The sequence below is a fragment of the Urocitellus parryii genome, chromosome 3 (genome assembly GCF_045843805.1).
Source record: "Urocitellus parryii isolate mUroPar1 chromosome 3, mUroPar1.hap1, whole genome shotgun sequence".
NCBI lineage: Eukaryota > Metazoa > Chordata > Mammalia > Rodentia > Sciuridae > Urocitellus > Urocitellus parryii.
In genome coordinates this window covers 86,054,631-86,075,071 of record NC_135533.1, presented here as the reverse complement: position 1 = coordinate 86,075,071, position 20,441 = coordinate 86,054,631, and the positions used below count along the sequence as shown (strand labels likewise).

General features: G+C 38.6%; 1 protein-coding gene across 3 annotated transcripts in view; it reads right to left on the bottom strand.

Annotated features, from left to right (window-relative positions):
• The window catches only part of Creb5 (cAMP responsive element binding protein 5), a 398,582-nt gene that overhangs the window by 310,872 nt on the left and 67,269 nt on the right, over positions 1-20,441 (bottom strand). For all 3 annotated transcript variants that reach the window (XM_077795986.1, XM_026407467.2, XM_026407469.2), the window contains 2 exons: positions 14,293-14,364; positions 8,129-8,222 (listed from right to left, as the gene is read on the bottom strand). In XM_077795986.1, the coding sequence (XP_077652112.1) occupies positions 8,129-8,222; positions 14,293-14,346 (148 nt within the window). In that variant the 5' untranslated portion in view covers positions 14,347-14,364. The remainder of the gene's footprint in view (positions 1-8,128; positions 8,223-14,292; positions 14,365-20,441) is intronic.

The window sequence follows — 20,441 nt, the reverse complement described above, 5'->3', positions numbered from 1 at the left end:
GGGTCTATTTCTTGAAATGCAAAAAGGAATGTCTTTTCTTAGAAGCTCTGGTACTAGAACAGCTAAGGAAAGAACACTTGCCATGTTGACAGCCTACTTGAGTATCTATCCAGAAGAGGGCCACAAACCTGGCTTTATGATTTAGAAATTCACCCACCAGGTACAGGGTAGGAAACTCTGCACCTTCACCTGTGTGTGTGTGTGTGTGTGTGTGTGTGTGTGTGTGCGCGCGCGCGCGCGCGCGCTTCCATTTCAGCAAGGAATATCTCAGTAAGAGAAAGGGATAACTCCAAATCTCAAACTATGCCTGAAAGTTAATAAGTTTTGACACATTATCAGTGCAACAGACAACGCATGGCTAAAACTACTTTAAAAAAGAAAAAAGCAGCTTTCAAAGATTTCCATCAGCTCATAGTAGCTATGGAAGCTACAAAGTAAAATTATGGGAAAGGGACATTAAAATTTTTACTACTTAGAAAACTGGAGAAGTTGAAGTCATGATTTGTGGCATATTTTTGTAGCATTTGCTGCAAGAGAAAGGGATAACTCCAAATCTCAAACTACGCCTGAAAGTTAATAACTTTCAGTTATCAACTGCTTCAGCCCAGAAAGTATCATTATTATAATGTAGTATAGCATGAGGCTAAATTCTGATTTTAAAAAAAAAGTTTGATATACTCTACATTTAATAAAAATCACTACTTATTTGGTTTCAGAACTACATTTGAGTTAGATTTTCTGTTTCCTTTTCCTCATAGTAATAAAGGCTAGATAGCAAGTCATCAATTTGGTGGTGGCGGGGACACGGTAGAAGGAACCCCTTCATATACTAGAGAACAATGTTAACTTTCTAAGCAAAATTTTCTTTCTTATTGGTCTGATGGTCTCAACTATGGTATCAGAACTATGCCAAGTAATTTTATGTCTTTTGATATTTAATTTATAGTGGCTACAAATAGTACAAAAGTCTCACTAATTCAGACCAATTATAATAAAGGCCAGTTTTCGTTCATGACCATTCTAATTACAGGATAGTTTCAAGGCATTTTTATTATTTACATGACGCAGCTTTGACCAACAAAATATGGTTAAATGGAACTCCTCAAGAGAGTGGCTCAAATCAATAGTGAAAAGAATTGGAACAACTTTAGTAAATTTTAATAATTAAGAGTTATTGTTCTCAGAAAATACTGATGTTAAATTTTAAAAAAATCTTAGGTACTTTTATATTGTTTTTAAAGTTATATTTATCTCTGTAAATTTTTAGCAAATGCCTTTTAAGAAGTATTTTAAATATTTAGTTCCTATCTGAATTTTAATCAATTCCTAAGCAAGATAGTTGATATTAGATGAATTTTTAAACACATAATCCTTTGTAAGTACTCTTAATCAGTAAAAATTTAGAGAAGTCCACAGAATTTTAGAAAGGCTTCTTCTTTGAGATAAATCTGCCTTTTATTGAGTGTGAATGTACAAAGGAAGCAACGGGATTCCCTTAATAACACTGATATCACCACTCCCCTGCATCTATCCCATGAGCCAATGCTACCATGAGGCAAACCAAGGTGATATGCTTTTAAACAATAGCTGTGTGGTACTTAAAAACCACCCTGGCTAGGGTGATCCAGTGGAGAGATTCACACACACACACACACACACACACACACACACTCTTGAATTGTAAACTGGAATCCATTTATTGTGAACATGGAGAAATGGTGGGCTAAATGCCCTTACAATTTTCTAATTTTGAGTCAATTAGAAAATGCATGGAGGGCTGGGGCTGTAGCTTAGTGCAACAGCACTTGCCTAGCATGTGTGAGGCACTGGGTTCAATCCTCAGCACCACATAAAAATAAATAAATTAAATAAAGGTATTGTGTCCATCTACAACTAAAAATGTTAAAGGAAGGAAGGAAGGAAGGAAGGAAGGAAGGAAGGAAGGAAGGAAGGAAGGAAGGAAGGAAGGAAGGAAGGAAGGAAGGGAAAAAAGAAAAGAAAATGCACAGAGAAGGGCATTTCCTGTAGCACAGGCCCACGTGTAATCCAGGCCTACTGTCAGCCATGAGCTACCTGGTATGTTCCAATAGCAATGAAGCCAGGATTTCAATTTACTTTAGAGAGGCTGAGCTGGTAAGGATTATTAACCCAAGATATCATGCTCACCAAGTGAACCAAGGGACCCAAGGCAAGATCTGCCCTGAATAGTGGAAGCTAAAGCTAAAGTTTTCCTCTTAGTTCCTGATTGCCTGAGTTCTCCTACAGTCTTTGTCAAGAGGGACTAGTTTCCAAGTGCAATAGAGACTGTAGGCCAATTTTTCATATATAAAAAAATATTGCAAAGCAAGGCCTCCAATGTAGTCAGGTGAATTGTTCAAAAATCTATGTTGCTTGACCAGTTAGAAATGTGGATAAGAAATGGACAACTCCCATAAAGGCCAACAGCCAACTGCATTCTATTAGCCACAATAGATGAGGCAATCTGGTTGGAAAATAACTCTTTCTTTCTTGCTAATGTGTCAGAATCTCCTCCTAAAGACTTTTGACTGTTTGCTCCATTTGAAGACTATTGAATAATATAAGAAAAAGCTGTTCACAACTCAACAAGGACCTAAGTAACTTAAATTAAAAGGACTGGAGATATAGCTAAGTGGTAACATGACCCAGATTTAATCTCCAGTACAATTTTAAAAAGTATATAAAAATATATTCATATATTTAAATCCAAACAAATCAAAAACCAAAATATGTTCTTAGTATGTCTCAACAAATCTAAGTACATAGTAATAAAATCATAGACACATATGGTCTTTGCACAAACTACTTATTCTCTCCATCTTACTTCCTCATATGGAAAAAAATGTGCTGAGGATTAAATAATGTGTATATGTAAAGTATAGGGCACAATTACAGGCATAAGGTAAAACTATAAGTGGCAGCCATTACAGTTATCATGCTGCCCTCTGGTGCAAGCCACCTCTACCACCCTCTGTTCCATAAAAGTGCAAATAATTTAAACATTGGGAAGTAACTATATACCTTTACAGTGGAATTGTCAAGAAGAGGAGGTAAGTATGGGCTCATGGGCTCATGGGCTGTGTGTGTGTGTGTGTGTGTCAGAGAGAGAGAGAGAGACAGAGAGAGAGAGAGAGAAATATTTATTATTTATTTCCTCAATCCCTTTTTAAAAAAATATCCCAGTTCATTCTAAAAAGAATTTGGAGTTACATAGGCACCTTCCCTCTGGTTCCTCCCTTAAAATGCCCATGAATTATTAATAGGGTTTGTAGCAAAGGGCCATGACCAATGGATTTGGGCTGTTGGGGTGATCATGACTAGCGTCTTGGAGACAAATGCTCCACTTCATTAAATCATATTCTCGCTTTCTCCATGGTGAGAATTAGCTTTAGAGCCTGGAACTAGAGATGGGCCCTGATTCTAGACCTAGCCTGGGGACAGAGTTGGGCTCTGAAGGATGGTATCATCACTTGCTTCAGATGGTAAGTGCTGAGAAATTGGGAAGGAGAATGGTAGGCAGAAACAGTCTTTGGACTCTCCTGGGTATGCCAGCTTAAGAGACAGCCAGCTGAACCACATCTGGTCTTGCAGGGCTACTCCATCCAATCTCACTATATGCAGAAGTCAGGGAGAAAGGAACCCTGATTTTAGTGCTGCACATCAGATCTTTGCACAAATGCAGAGAGATTTTCCTGATCACCAGATTTGAGGTGGCCTGCTGGCCACTTGCTGTCACATTGTCAAGCTTTATCTTCATGGCACGTGTCACTAGTAACATCTCCTTATTCACTTATCTGGGTTGTCTTGTGGTTGTTTATTGTCTCTCTTCTTCCACATTCTACTACTGTGTGTTCCATGATAAGAGGGATCTTAGGTATCTTGTCCAGTGCAGTACACCCATGATGACCTCTGTGGGCTCTCAATAAATGTTTGTTAAATAGTATGTAGACATGATAGAGGCGCAACTTCAGCTCCTCTCTCTGCTCCTGGGCTGGTGCCTGCCCCAACTTCCCTCCCAAGGACAGATCCATTTCCTGCAACATTAACAGGCATTTAAAGGCCTTGTCCAATGCGTCTCTTAGGCTTCCCACCTGAGATGTTGATTGGGTTTTACCTTTTGGGAAAAGTCCTCAGCACTTTTGAACTTTATCTTTTTCCCCATGCAGTGAAATCAATCACCTTCTAAGTCTCACACACACACACACACACACACACACACACACACACACACACACATGTATATCTCTACCCTGAGGGATGCCCATCTCACTCTCTCCACAGGAAAGATGGAACTCACTGGTCCCAAAACGTATGGCAAGAAATAAGAGAGAGGGGCTGTGTGCTTCAATCTTTTTTTTTTTTTTTTTACAATTTGCATTTTCATTTGGAATATAATTTGCTTGTTTAGGTACAAATTCTGTACCTAACCCAAGAACAGATTCTCATTCTGTTTTTTTGTTTTCCTGTATAAAACCTAATGATCCTGTTTAAAAAAAAAAAAAAGTAGCAGTGGGTCAAAATTTGGGAATTCCTGTGTACCTAATTATTATACCATTAAAATAAACTCAAACACCATCATCTTTATTTCTATACCAAAATTTGACGATGGTTTTCAAATTGATGGATCTGTCACGTAATAGCTCGTAATTTTGCAACTTATGTGAGGAAGTACATTGTCCTCTTCAGAGTCCTATTTCAAATTTGGCACTTAAAACCCTCAAGAGCCCAACTTCCCTGACCATGACATTTCCTCTCATCAGAAGTTTTTAAACTACAGTTGAAGGGAAGGATACAGAACCATCATATCAGGATGCTGGCACGGTATCATGCAGACCAATTCAAAAGGATAGGACCAAGGTAGGAAGGGTTGTCCAAGCCTTTGCCTCCTGAACTCAACACCACCATCCCCATTTGTGTCCTTACTCTGTCCCTTTAGATTAAGAAGTTTGTTTATTGTCTATCCAGAAGAACAGACTCATTTCGATAAAATATCATGGCTTCTGCTTTTACTATCCTACCCTGTGATAATTATTACTGATAAATATTACTGATAAAGATCAGTAATAGTCATTTTTGAGTAGCAAACTCTACATGGAATAAATAAAATGGTAAAATGGGTCTTCCAATAAATCTATGAAAGTATTTCAGATCTTTGGAAACTTCTCTTTGCTTTCTTCTTCTTTCTTTTGAGCGGGGGCAGTGCTAGGAATTAATTCAGAGCCTCATGCATGCTAGGCAAATGCTCTACCATTGAGCTACACATCCAGCCTTGGAAACTTATTCTTGAATGCTATATCTATGACATTTCAACACCATCACTAACTGTTACACTTGTAACTAATGAAAGTTAAAGTGATGTTCAAGATGAAGATCAACAAAATGGCAAATGTAGTAGCCATAAATATGCCTACTACATTTTACCAATTCATCTGAAATGCAATTTTATGTAATTGAGTATTGCTTGGGAAAAATATGGCCCAAGAGGGTCTTTATAAAGTTTTCCTGTGCTGTTCATTTGAGGTTTGATTTTTATTCTTGATTTTACATTTTAAGCTATATAAAACCATTTGTTTTCACTCATCTATTCACAAGACAGGGCTTGAAGTAAATACATTTTAATGAATGTGTTTTTAATAAAAGTAGATTCCAAAGTTTTTAATAAATTAAAATTCAAAATAGATACAGACAAATAAACCCAACAGTCAAATTTACAATGACAATCTAGTATGTTAAAACTATCATTATGAAAAATGAAGTTTGAGATAAGTAAACACTGAAGTATTTCCTAGGGAAAAAATAGCAAAGTAAAACACTCAAGTAGACAGTCTATTACAACTCAGTGTGGACACCACCAGTATATTACACAGAGTAGACTTCAGTTCTCCAAGTGTAAGGAAATGGAGCTGAACTGAATATTTTTGCATTCCCTTCTAGTAAGAAAATCCTTATGAGATGACGAACATGCAAAGTGAGCAGCAAGTTTTCAAATTTAGTACTCGATTTCATTTGGAGTATGAAATGGTCTCATACCACTCCAACAGCAAACTTGAGAAAGCAAAAGAAAATAAACCACTACATTATTCTTACTGGTTTTTTCCTCATGTTTACTTCTTCCTTCATTTTCTCATTTTAAATTTGACATTGTGAAAATTAAAGTTACTTTTCTTCCCATGATTTTCCACCTGACACTGCCCATGATTGGCGGCAACAGCCACACAAACTAATAAGAATATGGTAAAAAAAAAATATTGAAAGGCTGAAAGAGATTAATCAAAACCCTATTTCCTATTTCAGGCAATATATAGAAGAATGCTTCATACCATTGTTCACATATCTTTGGCTGCTTTTTCTTGGATCATCAGGTGGCGTTCCTTATAGGACCAGTTAGCAGCCTTCCTGAAAGGCACTACACTGGTTCCTACCACTAAAGCAGAGATCTCCCTACACACCTGCCACTCCCTGATATTCACCTCCAAATCCTCTACCATCAGGCAGTCTATTTCAGGGATTCAATATGGGGAAAATACAGGAAGAACTTAACGTTTTAAAAATTGGGAACTGCGCAGTCTACAGCCTTGATACCTGCATATGTACATGAGTACTCTGTGTGACTCCATAGAACATCATAAATGGTGAAAGCTAAAGGCCAGGCCATGTTCCCTAACCCTCTCTAGGCTATTATAACTCTTATAAATTGGAGTTTCTGCCCCTTGGTAGGGAAAGTTGAAGCTGTCTCCCAAGAACCAACTGACTCAAAACAAAACATAGAGGGGCTGAGAGAGGAGGAGGAGAGAGAGGAGAGGGGCAGGGAAGCTCTATGGTTTTCCAAATCACAGCACATCTGTACTATCACCGTCAGGTTTGGAAACTGTGTGGACAGCTCTGACACGGGGAATATCTGAACTTGTGTCTAAACTGGCACCATCACAGAGTTCACATCAGGAATCAAGGACCCTCAACCCTGCCCTGTTCAGTGAGCCCAGAAAAGCTGCTCCACTCCTTGAGTGCTTCCTGGTAATAACCTGTCTGACGACTCTCCGAAGATTTACAAATAACTGAGATGATAAAATACTTGGAAAGTGAAAGTGCCATAGAAACACTAAATATATGAGCCAGGTCTGCCAGAGCAGTTGGTTTCTCTGCTGATATCAATTAAAACATGTTCATAGATGTGTTATATCTTTCATGATGCCAGCGAGTCCAGGGTTCAGATAACATATTTCTATCCTGAGAAGGGTCACAGGAGATTATGTGACTCCCTTGCCAGGGTTTATGAAACATTCTCTCTGGAATTTTTCGGTTGGATTTTCACAGTAAGCCTGGGCAGATGCAATTGTTCCCATTTTAGGGGGGAAAGAAACCAAGGCCCAGAAAAGTTCAACTACTTGCTCAAGATCATATAGCCAAATGAGACAGAATCCAGGCTAGAGTTCAGGTTCCTCACTGCTATTCCTGAGTGGCCCTGCCACTCAAAATGGGAAGGAATGGCCTAAAGTAATTATTTGCATTATTTATTTCTGCTCACATTTGCTGAGCACTTGCTGTGTTTCCATGCATTATCTCACTTAATCTCCCAATATGGAAGGCTTCACTGACCACCTCAGCCTAAAAAGAGCTCCTTCCACTAAAGCTGCACAATGTTTTTCTCTTACAATACTCATCTGATATATTGTGTATGATCCTTCATTTTAGCTAAGTTTTCACATGCATGCTCTATCATGATATCCTTGAGGGTAGGAAATATATCAATCTGTGCGTCTCCCAAGGCACTCAGAACAGTACTATGTGCACTACCAAAGTCTAATTAATACTGGTTTCATGATTAGAGGTATGTGATTTAAAAAAAAAAAAAAAAAAGGAAAAAGAAAAACTTACATGGAACTAAGTTTCACAGTAATAAGTATTTCACATTCCAGAAAATGAGAAGCCTCAGCTCTTCAATTATTTGAGTGAACACTACATTAGCTGGTTGCATTTCTGCTCTACCTTAGACATGTATATTTTCAAAGTACAGAATGGGCCAGGGGTAATCAGCCCACCCAAAGGAGAATAAAATTCTTGTATGGAACTGATCTGACCATCCAAATCTTCTTTGCTGATGGCCCCTTACCTGATAACATATTGTCTGTTTTTATTGAGGGAAACTTCAAAGTCATCTCATGCTTGTGCCTATGAATCATCAGATGGTCCTCTGTTGGGAAGCGCTGCGGCACAAATAGAAAAAAAAAAGATGGAAAGGGGAGATAGTCAGCTTTGTAGCACATATTTGTCATCAGAGAGAAAAAGATTTATTTAACATTGTGAATGTGACTTGCAAAAGCAAAACAATCAGTTCTGAAAAAAGTATGAAAGCATGAGTAAAGTTACAAACTATTCTATGCAAGCAAATGTGCTGAGATATTTCTTTCATGTATACTCAAATATATGCATCATGATTTCCATTAGTTTACCAAAGGGTTAACTATATTGCAGAATCTGGCTGAGTGCTGATAATGAATAAGAGATCTTTGCTATCAATCATTATCTGAGTCCCCACACCTTCCCTAGGAACTTTTTAAAAGGCCTCTACTTCTATTCCCTGGATCTAACCAACTGCACTGACTAATTAGTACATTATATTTTTCTTTAGGAACTAGAAGGTTTCATCTGAGGGTAGGCTTTAAAATTTTGTGTTTTACTTAAGGATAAAACAGAAAGAGGTAAATTAAAATTATATATATGTATAATTTTATATATATATATATATATATATATAATCATTACATGATCATATATACATATATTTCAAAAATGTGCCATGCCCTAATATCTGCCTGATGCTGGCAGCTTTCTTTTTAAAAAGAAATAGCATTTAAATTAATGTTTATTATGTTCACAAAAAAATTAACTACTAATGGCAGCATGACAAAATTAAAAATTTCCCATTTCTTCTTATAAACATAAGAAGACCATATCCAAAATAAGAAACTGGATTTAGATCTGTGAGGAACTGGAATTTTGCAAAACCATATGGAACTTTTCTGTAGTGGTTACTGTTTTACATAATAGTGTAAAATTAAGTCTAAAGCATGACAAGTATGCTAGACATTTATCTATAGATTAACCCAAAGTAGGAGAAATGCATGACATAGAAAAGAATTTTGATTCATGTCAGACTTTGGGAAAGAATTATATGCCATGCTTGACATATATACTACAAATGTACACCATGACATCTGTATAGTATGTTTCTGTTTATGAAGCCCTGATCCATCCATTATCTGTTTTTTATAAGTAGACATACAATTTTATAGTAACATGACAGCTTATTTTTAGTATTCTATTCTCTGTGTAGTAAATGCTTATTTATTTTTAATTTTCAGGAAATGATATTATCATTATCAAAAATGCTGCTCCCAACAGTGAATAACCACATCATGTACATACACAAGACTGGGATCCTAATTAGGATAAGATATACTCCATGTTTATATAACTACGTCAAAATATACTCTACTATCATGTATAACTAAAAAAAACCCCAAAACTGTGATTTAACCCTCTCAAAAAATGCTGCTTCCAAATATTTTTGGCTATCTGATTTCTGGTCATGAGGTGGGACTAGATTTTCTGGCTCTATTCTGTTGGATGGAGTCATGTGACTAGCTCTGCACATTTAGTCATGAATGAAAGTGACCTGTCACTCAGAGGCAAGCATGGAATTAATAGTGTAAGACCCTCTGTTATTCCCCTCACCTTTTTAATGGTGTATCATGGTGACTTGTAATACTTGGAAATAGTAGTCACTCAAAAATCCTAAATCTCTGAAGGGTTATGAAAAATATTTCTGAATTCTAAAGAATTTTGAAGCACTTCCTGCCAATCTATAATAGAAATAAGTTTTTTTTGTTGTTGTTTTAAGCCATAGAAGTTTTGGGGTGATTTTGTTATTGTAACAGATCCTAGCCTATTCTGACTTAGATTGGTATGTTGTAATAATTAAACTTAACAGAGTATCTGCTTTATCAAAGTCAAATAAAAATACAAGAAAAGACAATAAATTCTGCTAAACATTTCCATTTTTTGACAATTTTTTAAAAAATCCATTCAGAGCTTCCTAGTTCCACAAGATAGGCAATATACATTTCAATTACCTTGGTATACTGCAGTAGAAAAAGACTATAGATTTGTATTCATGAGAACAAGGGAATTCCCTGGACTGAATGCCACGAAATATTCTAAAAGTAGTTCTTTGCGTAAACAACAATTATTTACTTTTCATTATAAGTAAAAGTTGGAGAGCATGGAATTGGAAATGCATGGCAATTATGCCAATTTCTGAATAGACAGAAGTTTGTCTTATGTGACATGATAGTTCTTTGCCTCTGTTTCATCTCTTCTCTTGTCTTTATAACATCATATATGATTGCACTCAATATGCAACACTACCACATGTGACTTAGAGACAGGGGTTAAATTTTTTTGTCTTCCTGTCAAAAACATAATTTTCATGATATACATACATATATAATCAACATGCTCATATCCCTCATTTCATATTGACCAGACATTTTTTTTCTGTAAAATAATAGCCTAATGTTAGGATGTTAGATTACTTCTTCTTAATAATCCCCATACTGGCTCATATTAACTATCATTACTTTCAAAAGGAGACACTATAAGACAACTGTAATTTTTAAAAATCAGGTAGGAAAATAGCAGCAAATTGTAAATAATCAAAATGTACAGTCTGCGTCAGATGCAGAGCTGAGAGTTACTCAAAACGAGGTTAAGGCAGAGGGAAAAGGGAGAGTGAAAATAACAATGGACTATGAGATTTCAAAGAACAAGAGAAATGTGTCTCTCCTCCCGTCTAAGGATTTGTAACTTAGAAGATCTCACAGGTATCGCAGGCCATGCCTAATAAAGCCAAATTTCTTTCCAAGGAGAAAAGGGGAGAAAAATCCTTCCACCTCCCCCACAATCAAATCCTGATAATTCACTTTCTCCTTTTCCAATCCCAGCCTGCACTCCCTCCCTGCAGATTCCCAGGCCATGAATGGGCCTAAAGTAAATGTCCTGATGAGAAAGATTAGCCTGACTGGGAGTTCCTAATATCCTACCAGGAGACACTTGGAACTGCTGGGTAACAATGATATTTTCTTAACTCTAAGTCCTCCTCAATTGAAAGATGGGCATCTTGTTACGAGAGCTGGTCAAGAAAAAAGAAATGCTTCCACAGTAAACGGGGACATTGAGTCTTAGATGTATCAAGGTGGGAAGGAGGCTTGGAATTGTCATCTAAAATCAAGAAACTGTAAAATCCTTATTTCCCACATTTGTCCAAGTTTTTACTCAGTCTACTCATTGTGCTCAAGGAAACGACCTGCTCCTTCACCAGGATGCTCAAGGTCATTCACAGAGCCTATGTAAGGGCTGGGGGTGTGGATCCATGTTAGAGCTTGCCTCGCATATTCATTGACCTGGGTTCTATCCCCAGAAACTCCTCCCCAAAATTAAATTTTAAAACGGACTCAGTTCAACCTTTATTGTCACCTCCCAGGATTTGCATGTGACTACATAGATTCTCCTTCATCTCCACCTGGCTCAAAGGAAGGAGCATGCCCATTCCCGCTTGGGTGCCTCTGGGCCCTGACCTGGGGAATCAGCATGTCCCCTCCTCCTCTCTCACTGGTTTCTTGCCCTTGACTAAATTCAGCTTGGCTATCCTTTACTTTTAAAAAAGCTACCTCCCTCTCAGGCTACCATTATATCACACTGCTTCCCGTCACTGCCTAGTGCTCCTGAAAGAGTCCTCTATGTTTGCCACCTCCGCTTCCTCACCGCCCACTCTCTCATTAATCCTTCCATCTGGCCTCCGCCTTTCTCTTCTCCCGGGTCGGTGGCACTGGGCAACCTGTCTGCCAAATGCAACAGCCCGGCCAGGTTCTCTAACTATCCCTGCTCTAGCAGCATCTGACACCAGTGACCACACATCTGTGGCATTGATTTATTTATACCCTGCCTGACTCCCAAAAGGAGGAAAGGTAGCATACAGTAATTCATAAAATAATGGGACAGCAGCGATTAGAAGTAGGTAGACCATTCAAAGAAGGGAGTTTAAAGCCAGAAAGATAAAAAGAAAAAAAATTTAAAAAGCAAGGCTAAACCCAAAATGCAAACCATACGCAGTCACTCTCAAGCAGGGGCAGCTTTGCCCCTGCCCCCAAGGGGCATCTGGCAAAAATGTCTCAATGTCTGGGGTTGTTACAATGGTGGAGTGTGAACAGGGATCTGGTGGATACAGGTCAGGGATGCACAGCCCCACATCAAAAAATTATTCACCCCTAAATGTTAACAGTGCCAAGCTTGGTAAATTCTGCCATATACTTCAAGGACTTATGTGTAGCTCTATTCTCCCTGACTTGTCTAATTATCAGGTGGTCATGCATAATCCTAGACGTTACTAGGAATCCCAGCTTGCCCCCAATTCTCTTTTTTGCCTTTGCTAGGTTTCTGTTGATCCCCTTCTATTAAATACCTTTCTCTAAAAGAGCTTCCCATTTACCTTCCCAGGTAAAGTCAGTTCCCCTGCTTTATACTTCGTGGCCCCTGGTCTTTATTCAAAACTGCAAATAGAGTCATCAGATCATGTGGTTATAGATTTGATGTGTAGATTAGAAGCTCTGTGAGGGTAGGGACACTGTCTTGTGCAGTGCTGTTTCCCCAGGGCACCCAGAGTGCCTGGCACCTCCTAAACTCCACAAAAATGTGCTGAGTAACTTGAATAAAGCTTAATGTCTCATTGTCACACCCAAAGCAAAGGAAACTGCTCAGATTATTTGATTCTCTTGGGCTATCAAGATTTCTGGTTTGAAAAAAAAAAATGCTGAGAATCAGTTTCACCTCAGTTAGGGGATCAAGTTTTTACCTAGTCAGTAAGATGATATTTAGTACTCACCATGGAGAGTCCTGGTCTAGTAGGATTTTCTCCAGTTACTTATCAACCTATCTGTGTTTTCCTAGTGCTTCCTACTTCAGAATGACCTTCAAAACCAGTTTGCTTCAAAATAATTTTCTCTACTGCTTTCCTTATTTACACTTCGGAAATAAACGTTGGCACAAAATCCCCTGGTGAAACTTCCAGGACCTGAGCACGGGACTCTGGTCGCTCAGTTCACAGCTGACAACACCAACTCATAACACCGGAAACATCTTTGTGTTTCTCTGGCTTCTTCCCTCTGGAAGCCTCCCCAAAATCTCCACATATTCCCTGGGGACATAAATAATGTTGGTCCTCAACAGCTCTCCTAGGCACTGCTCTGCCCGGTACTGCCAACCCCACCAACCAGATAGGCAGGGAGAGCAGCTTGGGTCCAGTTTAGGGAAAGGGTGTGACTAATTACCACATTAGGAAGATGCCTGTGCTTTGAGTTCTAAACTTGTGTGATATCCCATAAAATGAAGATCTCAGCAGGAAAGCAAGCAGGTGTGATCATTTCCCACAAATGGAAATGATTAGAACTGGGAGCTATGCAAAGGGTCAAAAGTAGGAAAAGTCACTACCAAGTTCCAAAGAGAAATGGAAAACTCTGACCTCAGGTGATGGACATTTCTAATTTCTTTCAAAAAGGCAGGTTGCAGTATAATAATCCTAGCGGCAGTCGTGATAAGGAGACAGGGTGTTCACTGAGAGCTTATTGTATACAGGTCCTATGATAATCCCCAGGTAGCATCTCATCGGATCCCCACACCACTTCTACTTGATGAGAGTCCTCAGAAGCCGAGAGATTCCACCCAGTACAGCGGGAGTCTTTCCTTCTTGAGATTTAGATACATAGAGAAACCATAGGTGCTAAAAAGTAAAGTCATAGAGGGTTTCTTTGACTCAAAGGGGGTAATAAAACAAAACAGAATTTAAGCTATGATAGTAAGGCATTTCACTAGTCATCCAGAGGCCCAGATAGTATTCAAGTGGCTCCTCCCTTTCTGAAATGACAGCCCTTCATATCTAATGGGCAGGATGCATCGGGTTCACCTCTAGGGGGATGTAATGGGCAGAAATGTTCAACACCACTGTACTTCAGAGGTAAGAGAGGAGTATTTCAAACTATTCAAAGAGGAATATAGTGAGGGTGAAGATGATGAGGATGAGGAGGAGAGGCAGACTTTGACAGTATCTTGGTAAAGAAGGAAAGCTCAGGGCAGGCATGGTCGCCCAGTGAGAGCTTTCCTGTCGGAGGGCAGGTGCATTTGCTGCAAGCCGGAGGGAGCACTGAGGATCTGCACACTCACCTGGGAGCAGCCTGGGGCACTGCAGACAAACGGCCTCTCCTGCTCCAAATTCATCTTGGATTCCTCATAAATCTGAAGGGTCAGAGGGAGAGGGAGGAAGGAAAACAGAAATTCATGAATATCTCCTGCTTCTGCCTGAGACTCATGAGAAAGACAGTCGCTCAGAGCCCCTTTTCTGCACCCGATTCCCAAATTCAAGGAGGCAAACACTGACATGAGTGAACTCAGGTCCTGCTTTGCTGGAGTTCCTTGGCTCCGTGCCTTCCTAAGTACATAATGGAAAAAAAATGCCATCAAGATTTCTCAGCCGAAATCCTGCCTCTGGAAAACTACCTGTGGGTGTTACCACCAGGTAAGACCCAACTGCACAGGAAGATTCTGAGGCTAATGGCTGACTCAGCCCTGTTGAATGTTTCTGGGACAGACTACTTAGGACAGCAGGAGAGATGACAGCCCCCTTGGTAATCGGTCCTCAGTGTGAGGAGGGCCGACCCTAAACAATGTTAAGTGATACCAGTGATCACCCCAGCAAGCTGCAGTGTTCCAAAAGTAACCCTGGAATCAGTGTATCAGATTATTCTGCTGGTAAGTCATGGTCCCAAATTCCCTTTCAGCTCAGGTGTCTGATGAAGCCTCAACAGAAATTACCCATATTGTAAGGAAAGAGAAGTAAATAGAAGTCAGCAAAGGCACCCCAGATATTTTGATAATTTGGTTTTATAAGCTGATTTGAAATTAATACAGGACTGAATCTGCTGACTTACTGATCTAGATAAATAAGCTGGAATGAAGTAATTTTAAGGAGAAAAATCTTATAATCCAAAATACATTAAACAATACTATGATCTTTTCTTAGGTAAATTTTCAGTCCTAAGTGTTTTCTTTAGGCAAAAATTCAGTGTAGTCAAAATTACTTTTGCAAATCCTCCCCAAAGGCAGCACAGTACATATGTATGGTTTTTGTGGTTAACAATCCACAAAGCAACATAATTTTCAAAAAAAAAAAAAAATTCACAGGTCGTAGTACACAAATTTGTTACACAATTTGAGTAGTTTTCTATTTTTTCAACCAATTTTAGAGTTAAGTGTACATAAGTTACATGGGCAGTTTAGTGGTATATGCTCTATTACTAAATTAGAACCTATTGCTTTTACTTTGTGCACAGGAAGCAATTTGAATTTTTAAAATGCTACTTTTGCAGTGGTACATACTTATAATACCAGCTATTCATGAAGCTGAGGCAGGGGGACTACAAGTTCAAGGTCAGTCTGGGCAACTTAGAAAGACCCTGTCTCAAAAAAAAGCCAGGCTCAGTGGTGCATGCCTGTAATCCGGCAGCTCAGGAGCCTGAGACAAGAGGATCACAAGTTCAAGACCAGTCTCAGCGACTTAGCTGAGGCCCTAAGCAACTTAGTGAGACCCCATCTTAAAATAAAAACAAATAGGGCTGGAGATATAACTCAGTGGTAAAATGTCCCTGGGGTTGAATCTCCAGTACCAAATAATTAATAATAATAATTTTTAAATAAAAAATTAAAATAAATGCTACTTGTGAGTGATTCCAAAGGGACTCCCAAGGTCCCTTTACCCTTGGAATAAGGAGCTCCGCTTATATCTATATATATATACAGTAGTGTTTCTTCCACCAAACACTACTGTGTTTGATGTGTATTCTTTAGGAAAATATGTGCATACTTTTACTTTTCTAAAACACAAAGAGAGAAGACTTGCCTTAGGTAACACTTTTAGGAAGATATTTAAAAATTTAAAAAATGTAAACCCTTTAAACCATGCTTCCTCACCCCCATGCAGTTTTCACTCTTCGGGTGCCGACTAAGATAGTAATATCCATAATTTTATAGATTTCCTGTATCGAGCGTTATTATATAAGTTCTTTTGCTGTATTCTATACATACATATGTGTTGCTTATTGAAAGGAGTCATTTTTTAATTTAAAAATTATGACATATAATAATTGTGTATATGAATGGGGTACAGTGTGATGATTCAATAGCACATATACAAAGTGCAGTGATCAAATGAGGGTAATTAGCATTTCCATCTCCTTAGAGATTTATCATTTTTTACTATCTGCACCCTTCCAACTCTTGTGCTCTAGTTCTACATAACATATATGATAAATCTTTACAGAGTCACACTGCTGATTTATATCCAAAAAAAAGAAAGAAGAAAAACCACAGATACTTTTGGGATCTTTCTGCCTGTCTTTGTGTGAGGAAAGTCACAAGCAATGAAATCAACTTGTCATGTCTCATTATTCATTTGATCTTGCCATCACTGATCACAGAGCCTTCCTCCTCCCCACGACCAACACTGACAACTTCCTTCTAGTCTCAAAGAGTGACTTTAAAGTTGATAAAATGATTCTGACCAAAGGTAGAATAAACAGAGTAACTGGGTTATACTCTAAATAAATATATCTGTTTTTCTAGCAAAATTTTAAAAATGCTTTCCTGGAACCTTCCTGTCTGTCAGCTTGAGCACCGCCAGACCCTTTAACTGCTTCATGCCTCAATATGCCCTCCTTTATAAGACATGAATCTTCAGGTCTCTTATTCTTGAGTCTTACGGCAGGGTTGAGAACTTGTAATTCATTTTTAAGTTATGGCAAAAGGGCTGGGTTATCTAGTGTGTGTGCGCTTAGGTGTGGGAGACATTTGTGAACAGGTGGTACTGAATCCTCAAAGAGCAAACATTTCCTATTTATAAAATTATAAATGATTCCCTTATTTGCCTAGGTAAATCTTTCTTGGATACCATGGAGCACTTTATTTGCTAATGTAATGAAGGAAAGCCTCTTTCACCAACTAACATTAGGATTACATGACGGTAAGATGGGAAAGTGCTAAAGGCCCACCCTTAGGGCCTACCTCTGAAAGTAGTAATTAATGATTATACTTAAATTCATATCCACGCAACAGAAGTGGTCAAGAGTGGAAGTTCTGCTGAAAGTTGAAAGAGATTCATTAATGACCCAAAGTGAAGGAAGAGCTGACCCAGCTCAGGCACTTAAAGATAAGAAGAAAGCGGTTTTCCACTAAGGATACAACCACATCTCAAACCTTGACCTACCCAAATGCCAACCTTCCCCATAAGCTTGGGGCTATCATACTCACACCTAGTAACTCTGTTTAACATCAGAATTGGTGACCCATCTTAATTATTAGTTACAGTTTGCCTATGAGTCACAGAAAATACCCTGGAATTATATTCTGATGCTGGTGCCTGGTGACCTAACAAGGCTCAGCCATGTAGCTGGGACTCATCTCATGGCACCTTCATGATGTGGATGTTATGATCAATAGAATTTGATATCCACTGAGCTGGGTCAGGAGAAGAACTCTGCCTCAGAAAGTACCACTGGATAAATACAGAGTCTGTCTTCAAATCGTTTATAGAGTTTAGTCACCACTATTGGTGACTATTCTGAGTGACTACAGTCATTTTATTATTTCCTTTTCTTTATTATATGTTTTGTAGTTTTAGATGGACAGGATGCCTTTGTTTTATTTGTTTATTTTTATGTGGTGCTGAGGATCAAACCCAGTGCCTCACATCAGCTAGGCAAGCACTCTACCACTGAGCCTCAGCCCCAGCCCCAGCCCTTGTTATTTACTTTTTAAACATAAAAGAATCTGTATCAATTTAGTACATGCTAAGGAATAAATACGGACCAGATATGTTCAGCAATATAACACTGGAATAAAAGTGTTAAGGTAAAATGGCAGTTGCTGATATAAATTAAGTTTAAGTCTGAGGTGAGTGGGTGTATCTATAGTGGTATATAAACCTCAACTGCTTTATTTTGATGCTCTGCAGTTCCCACATTTGGTCTCTGCAAACAGCACTCCCTTGCTAATTCCTTTCTGTGTAGGCGTTGGCAATGGTTCCACTAAATGGTGCCACTCTACCCTGTAGGCTTCATTACTTTTGTCAACCCAGTTATGATCTGGTCTGCTGTATTAGTCAAGAGCCATGGTTTATTTTTTATGGTCTATTATTATGGTTCTTTTCTAGCGTATATTGCAGTAATTATTTTCTCAAACAGACTCCTGCTAAAGCCTTGCATAGATTCTTTTATCATCCATCAAGTGGGGGCAAATTACTCAGACATGATTTTCACCAGGTTGTTCCACATTTGGTTCTCAGAAGTCAGGCCTCATCTTCTCATTTCCCATTCAGTTATTTTACTAGCTGGGATTTTTTAATAAACCAAGTTTTACTTGGCAATCACCATACCCTGGGCACCACTGCCTAAAGCTTCCATAGTAGGCGTTCAATAAATATTTGTGGAATGGATAATGAATCCTGAATCATCATAATAAACCACCCCAAACAGCTTGCCTGTTCCCTACTCTTGTGGCAGTGGTTTTTGATTTATTTTGTTTTATTTTATTTTTAATTTTTTTTACTTTTTTTGGTCCCCAAACCAAATTTTCAATGAGGCAAGAGCTTGTGTGTGACCCTCCATTCCACCTGTGCCCACTTTTGGCCTTTGAAGTCCCCGGACTTCATGGAAAAAAGTCAGAGATGCTTGCTTTTGGTGAACCCAGTGGGGTAAAGCTAGTTTTCATAAAATCTCACATGAAAATGTATTAACTCATTATAAGTTTAACCCATTAATGTTGCCATAGACATGGAAACCACTAAAGTCTAGTCTGTTTGCTGTGTGCCATGTATGACCCCCGCAGAGAGCTGTCTGAAAAACACATCCCAGAGCTTTGGTTAGAACTAGTCATAATTGAGGTGGACACTCTCATCATTTAAAAGCTTTTAAATAGTACTAAAATTCTCAAAATTCCAAATTCAGCTTTATTTGCTCAACAAGAGCAAAGGGTTCATGGAGCCTTATTTTCCATCAAATTTTTTGGAAAACAACAAAAAAATTCTAAAAATAAACCCTAATAGTACACAAAGTCAATTGCGATTTCCATAGCTGACAAGGAGATGACAGGCTTGATTTACAATTCAAACCCTCAACTGCCACTGGATTCCTCTGGCCTCAAGGGAGCAAGAATCTCTTCCATTGTTCAGGGTTTGACCCCACAAATTCCTGGTCTAAAATGGGAAATCTGTCCACAATGGCTGATGCAATCCATTCAAATGCTTTGCTAGCCATGTAGGGATACACTGGGAATGATCATTTCAGGAAAGGCAATCACTGCAAAAAGCAAATAATACTAAAAATTTGGATATTTTACATGAAATTTTTTTAGTGGAAATATGTATTTTAAATTCACAGGTTGCAACTGGGCCCAGAGGGAGGGAAATGCCACATGACCTGGTTTGCTCTAGTTAGCCAAGAGTGATGCCTGTCTAAATCCCAGGTGGCCGTAACCAATCCTCAGTTAACATCAACCTCCAGTCTTAATAGAAGAGCACAAATTTCCCCAATAACATCAGGCAGAGCCATTCAGTGATATGGGCTTGGGAATAGTAACACACTAAAAAGACTGTTTCAATCTGAAAGCTGGCAGGTGTACTTACCATTACTGAAAGTCAGGAAAACTTCAAACCAAAATGTGAAGTATCAATGAGCACTAATGTATTGATATGTTCTCCTTAGCTCTGGTAGTATTAACTTTGTTATGAATGCATTCTAGATGTGAAAGAAGGGCTTGAATTTTAATAGTGATGTTAAAACCTTTGTCAGCTTTTATTGCCCCTCGATGGATATGGAATGAGTCTCCTTGGCAAGACTCATCAGAAATGACCCTTTGCTACCTTACTGAGCCTACTAAACCACCAAAAGGGCTCCAGAGAAGGAAGCTGATCCTCCCTAAAGTGTCTGGGACAGCTGACAAATAGGAGCTGCTCGAGTCAGTCTTCGGGTGACACTCCAGATCAAACATGCTTCCCTTCTGGAAACAAAGATTATTTAATTAATTAAAATTGTTAAGGGCATAGTCAATTGTGTTTATACTTTGTGTTTCTGAGAAATTGGTCAGGGAGACAAGGAGCCACACACAAAAATAACCCAACACACATCCACCAAAAACACAACTCTACTTCTATTTTATTCGAAGAGAGCTCAGTGGTAAAGCACCTGCTTAGCATGTAGGCTCTGGCTTCAATCCATAGCTCCACAAAACAAACTAATTAATTAATTAATTAATTAATATATATA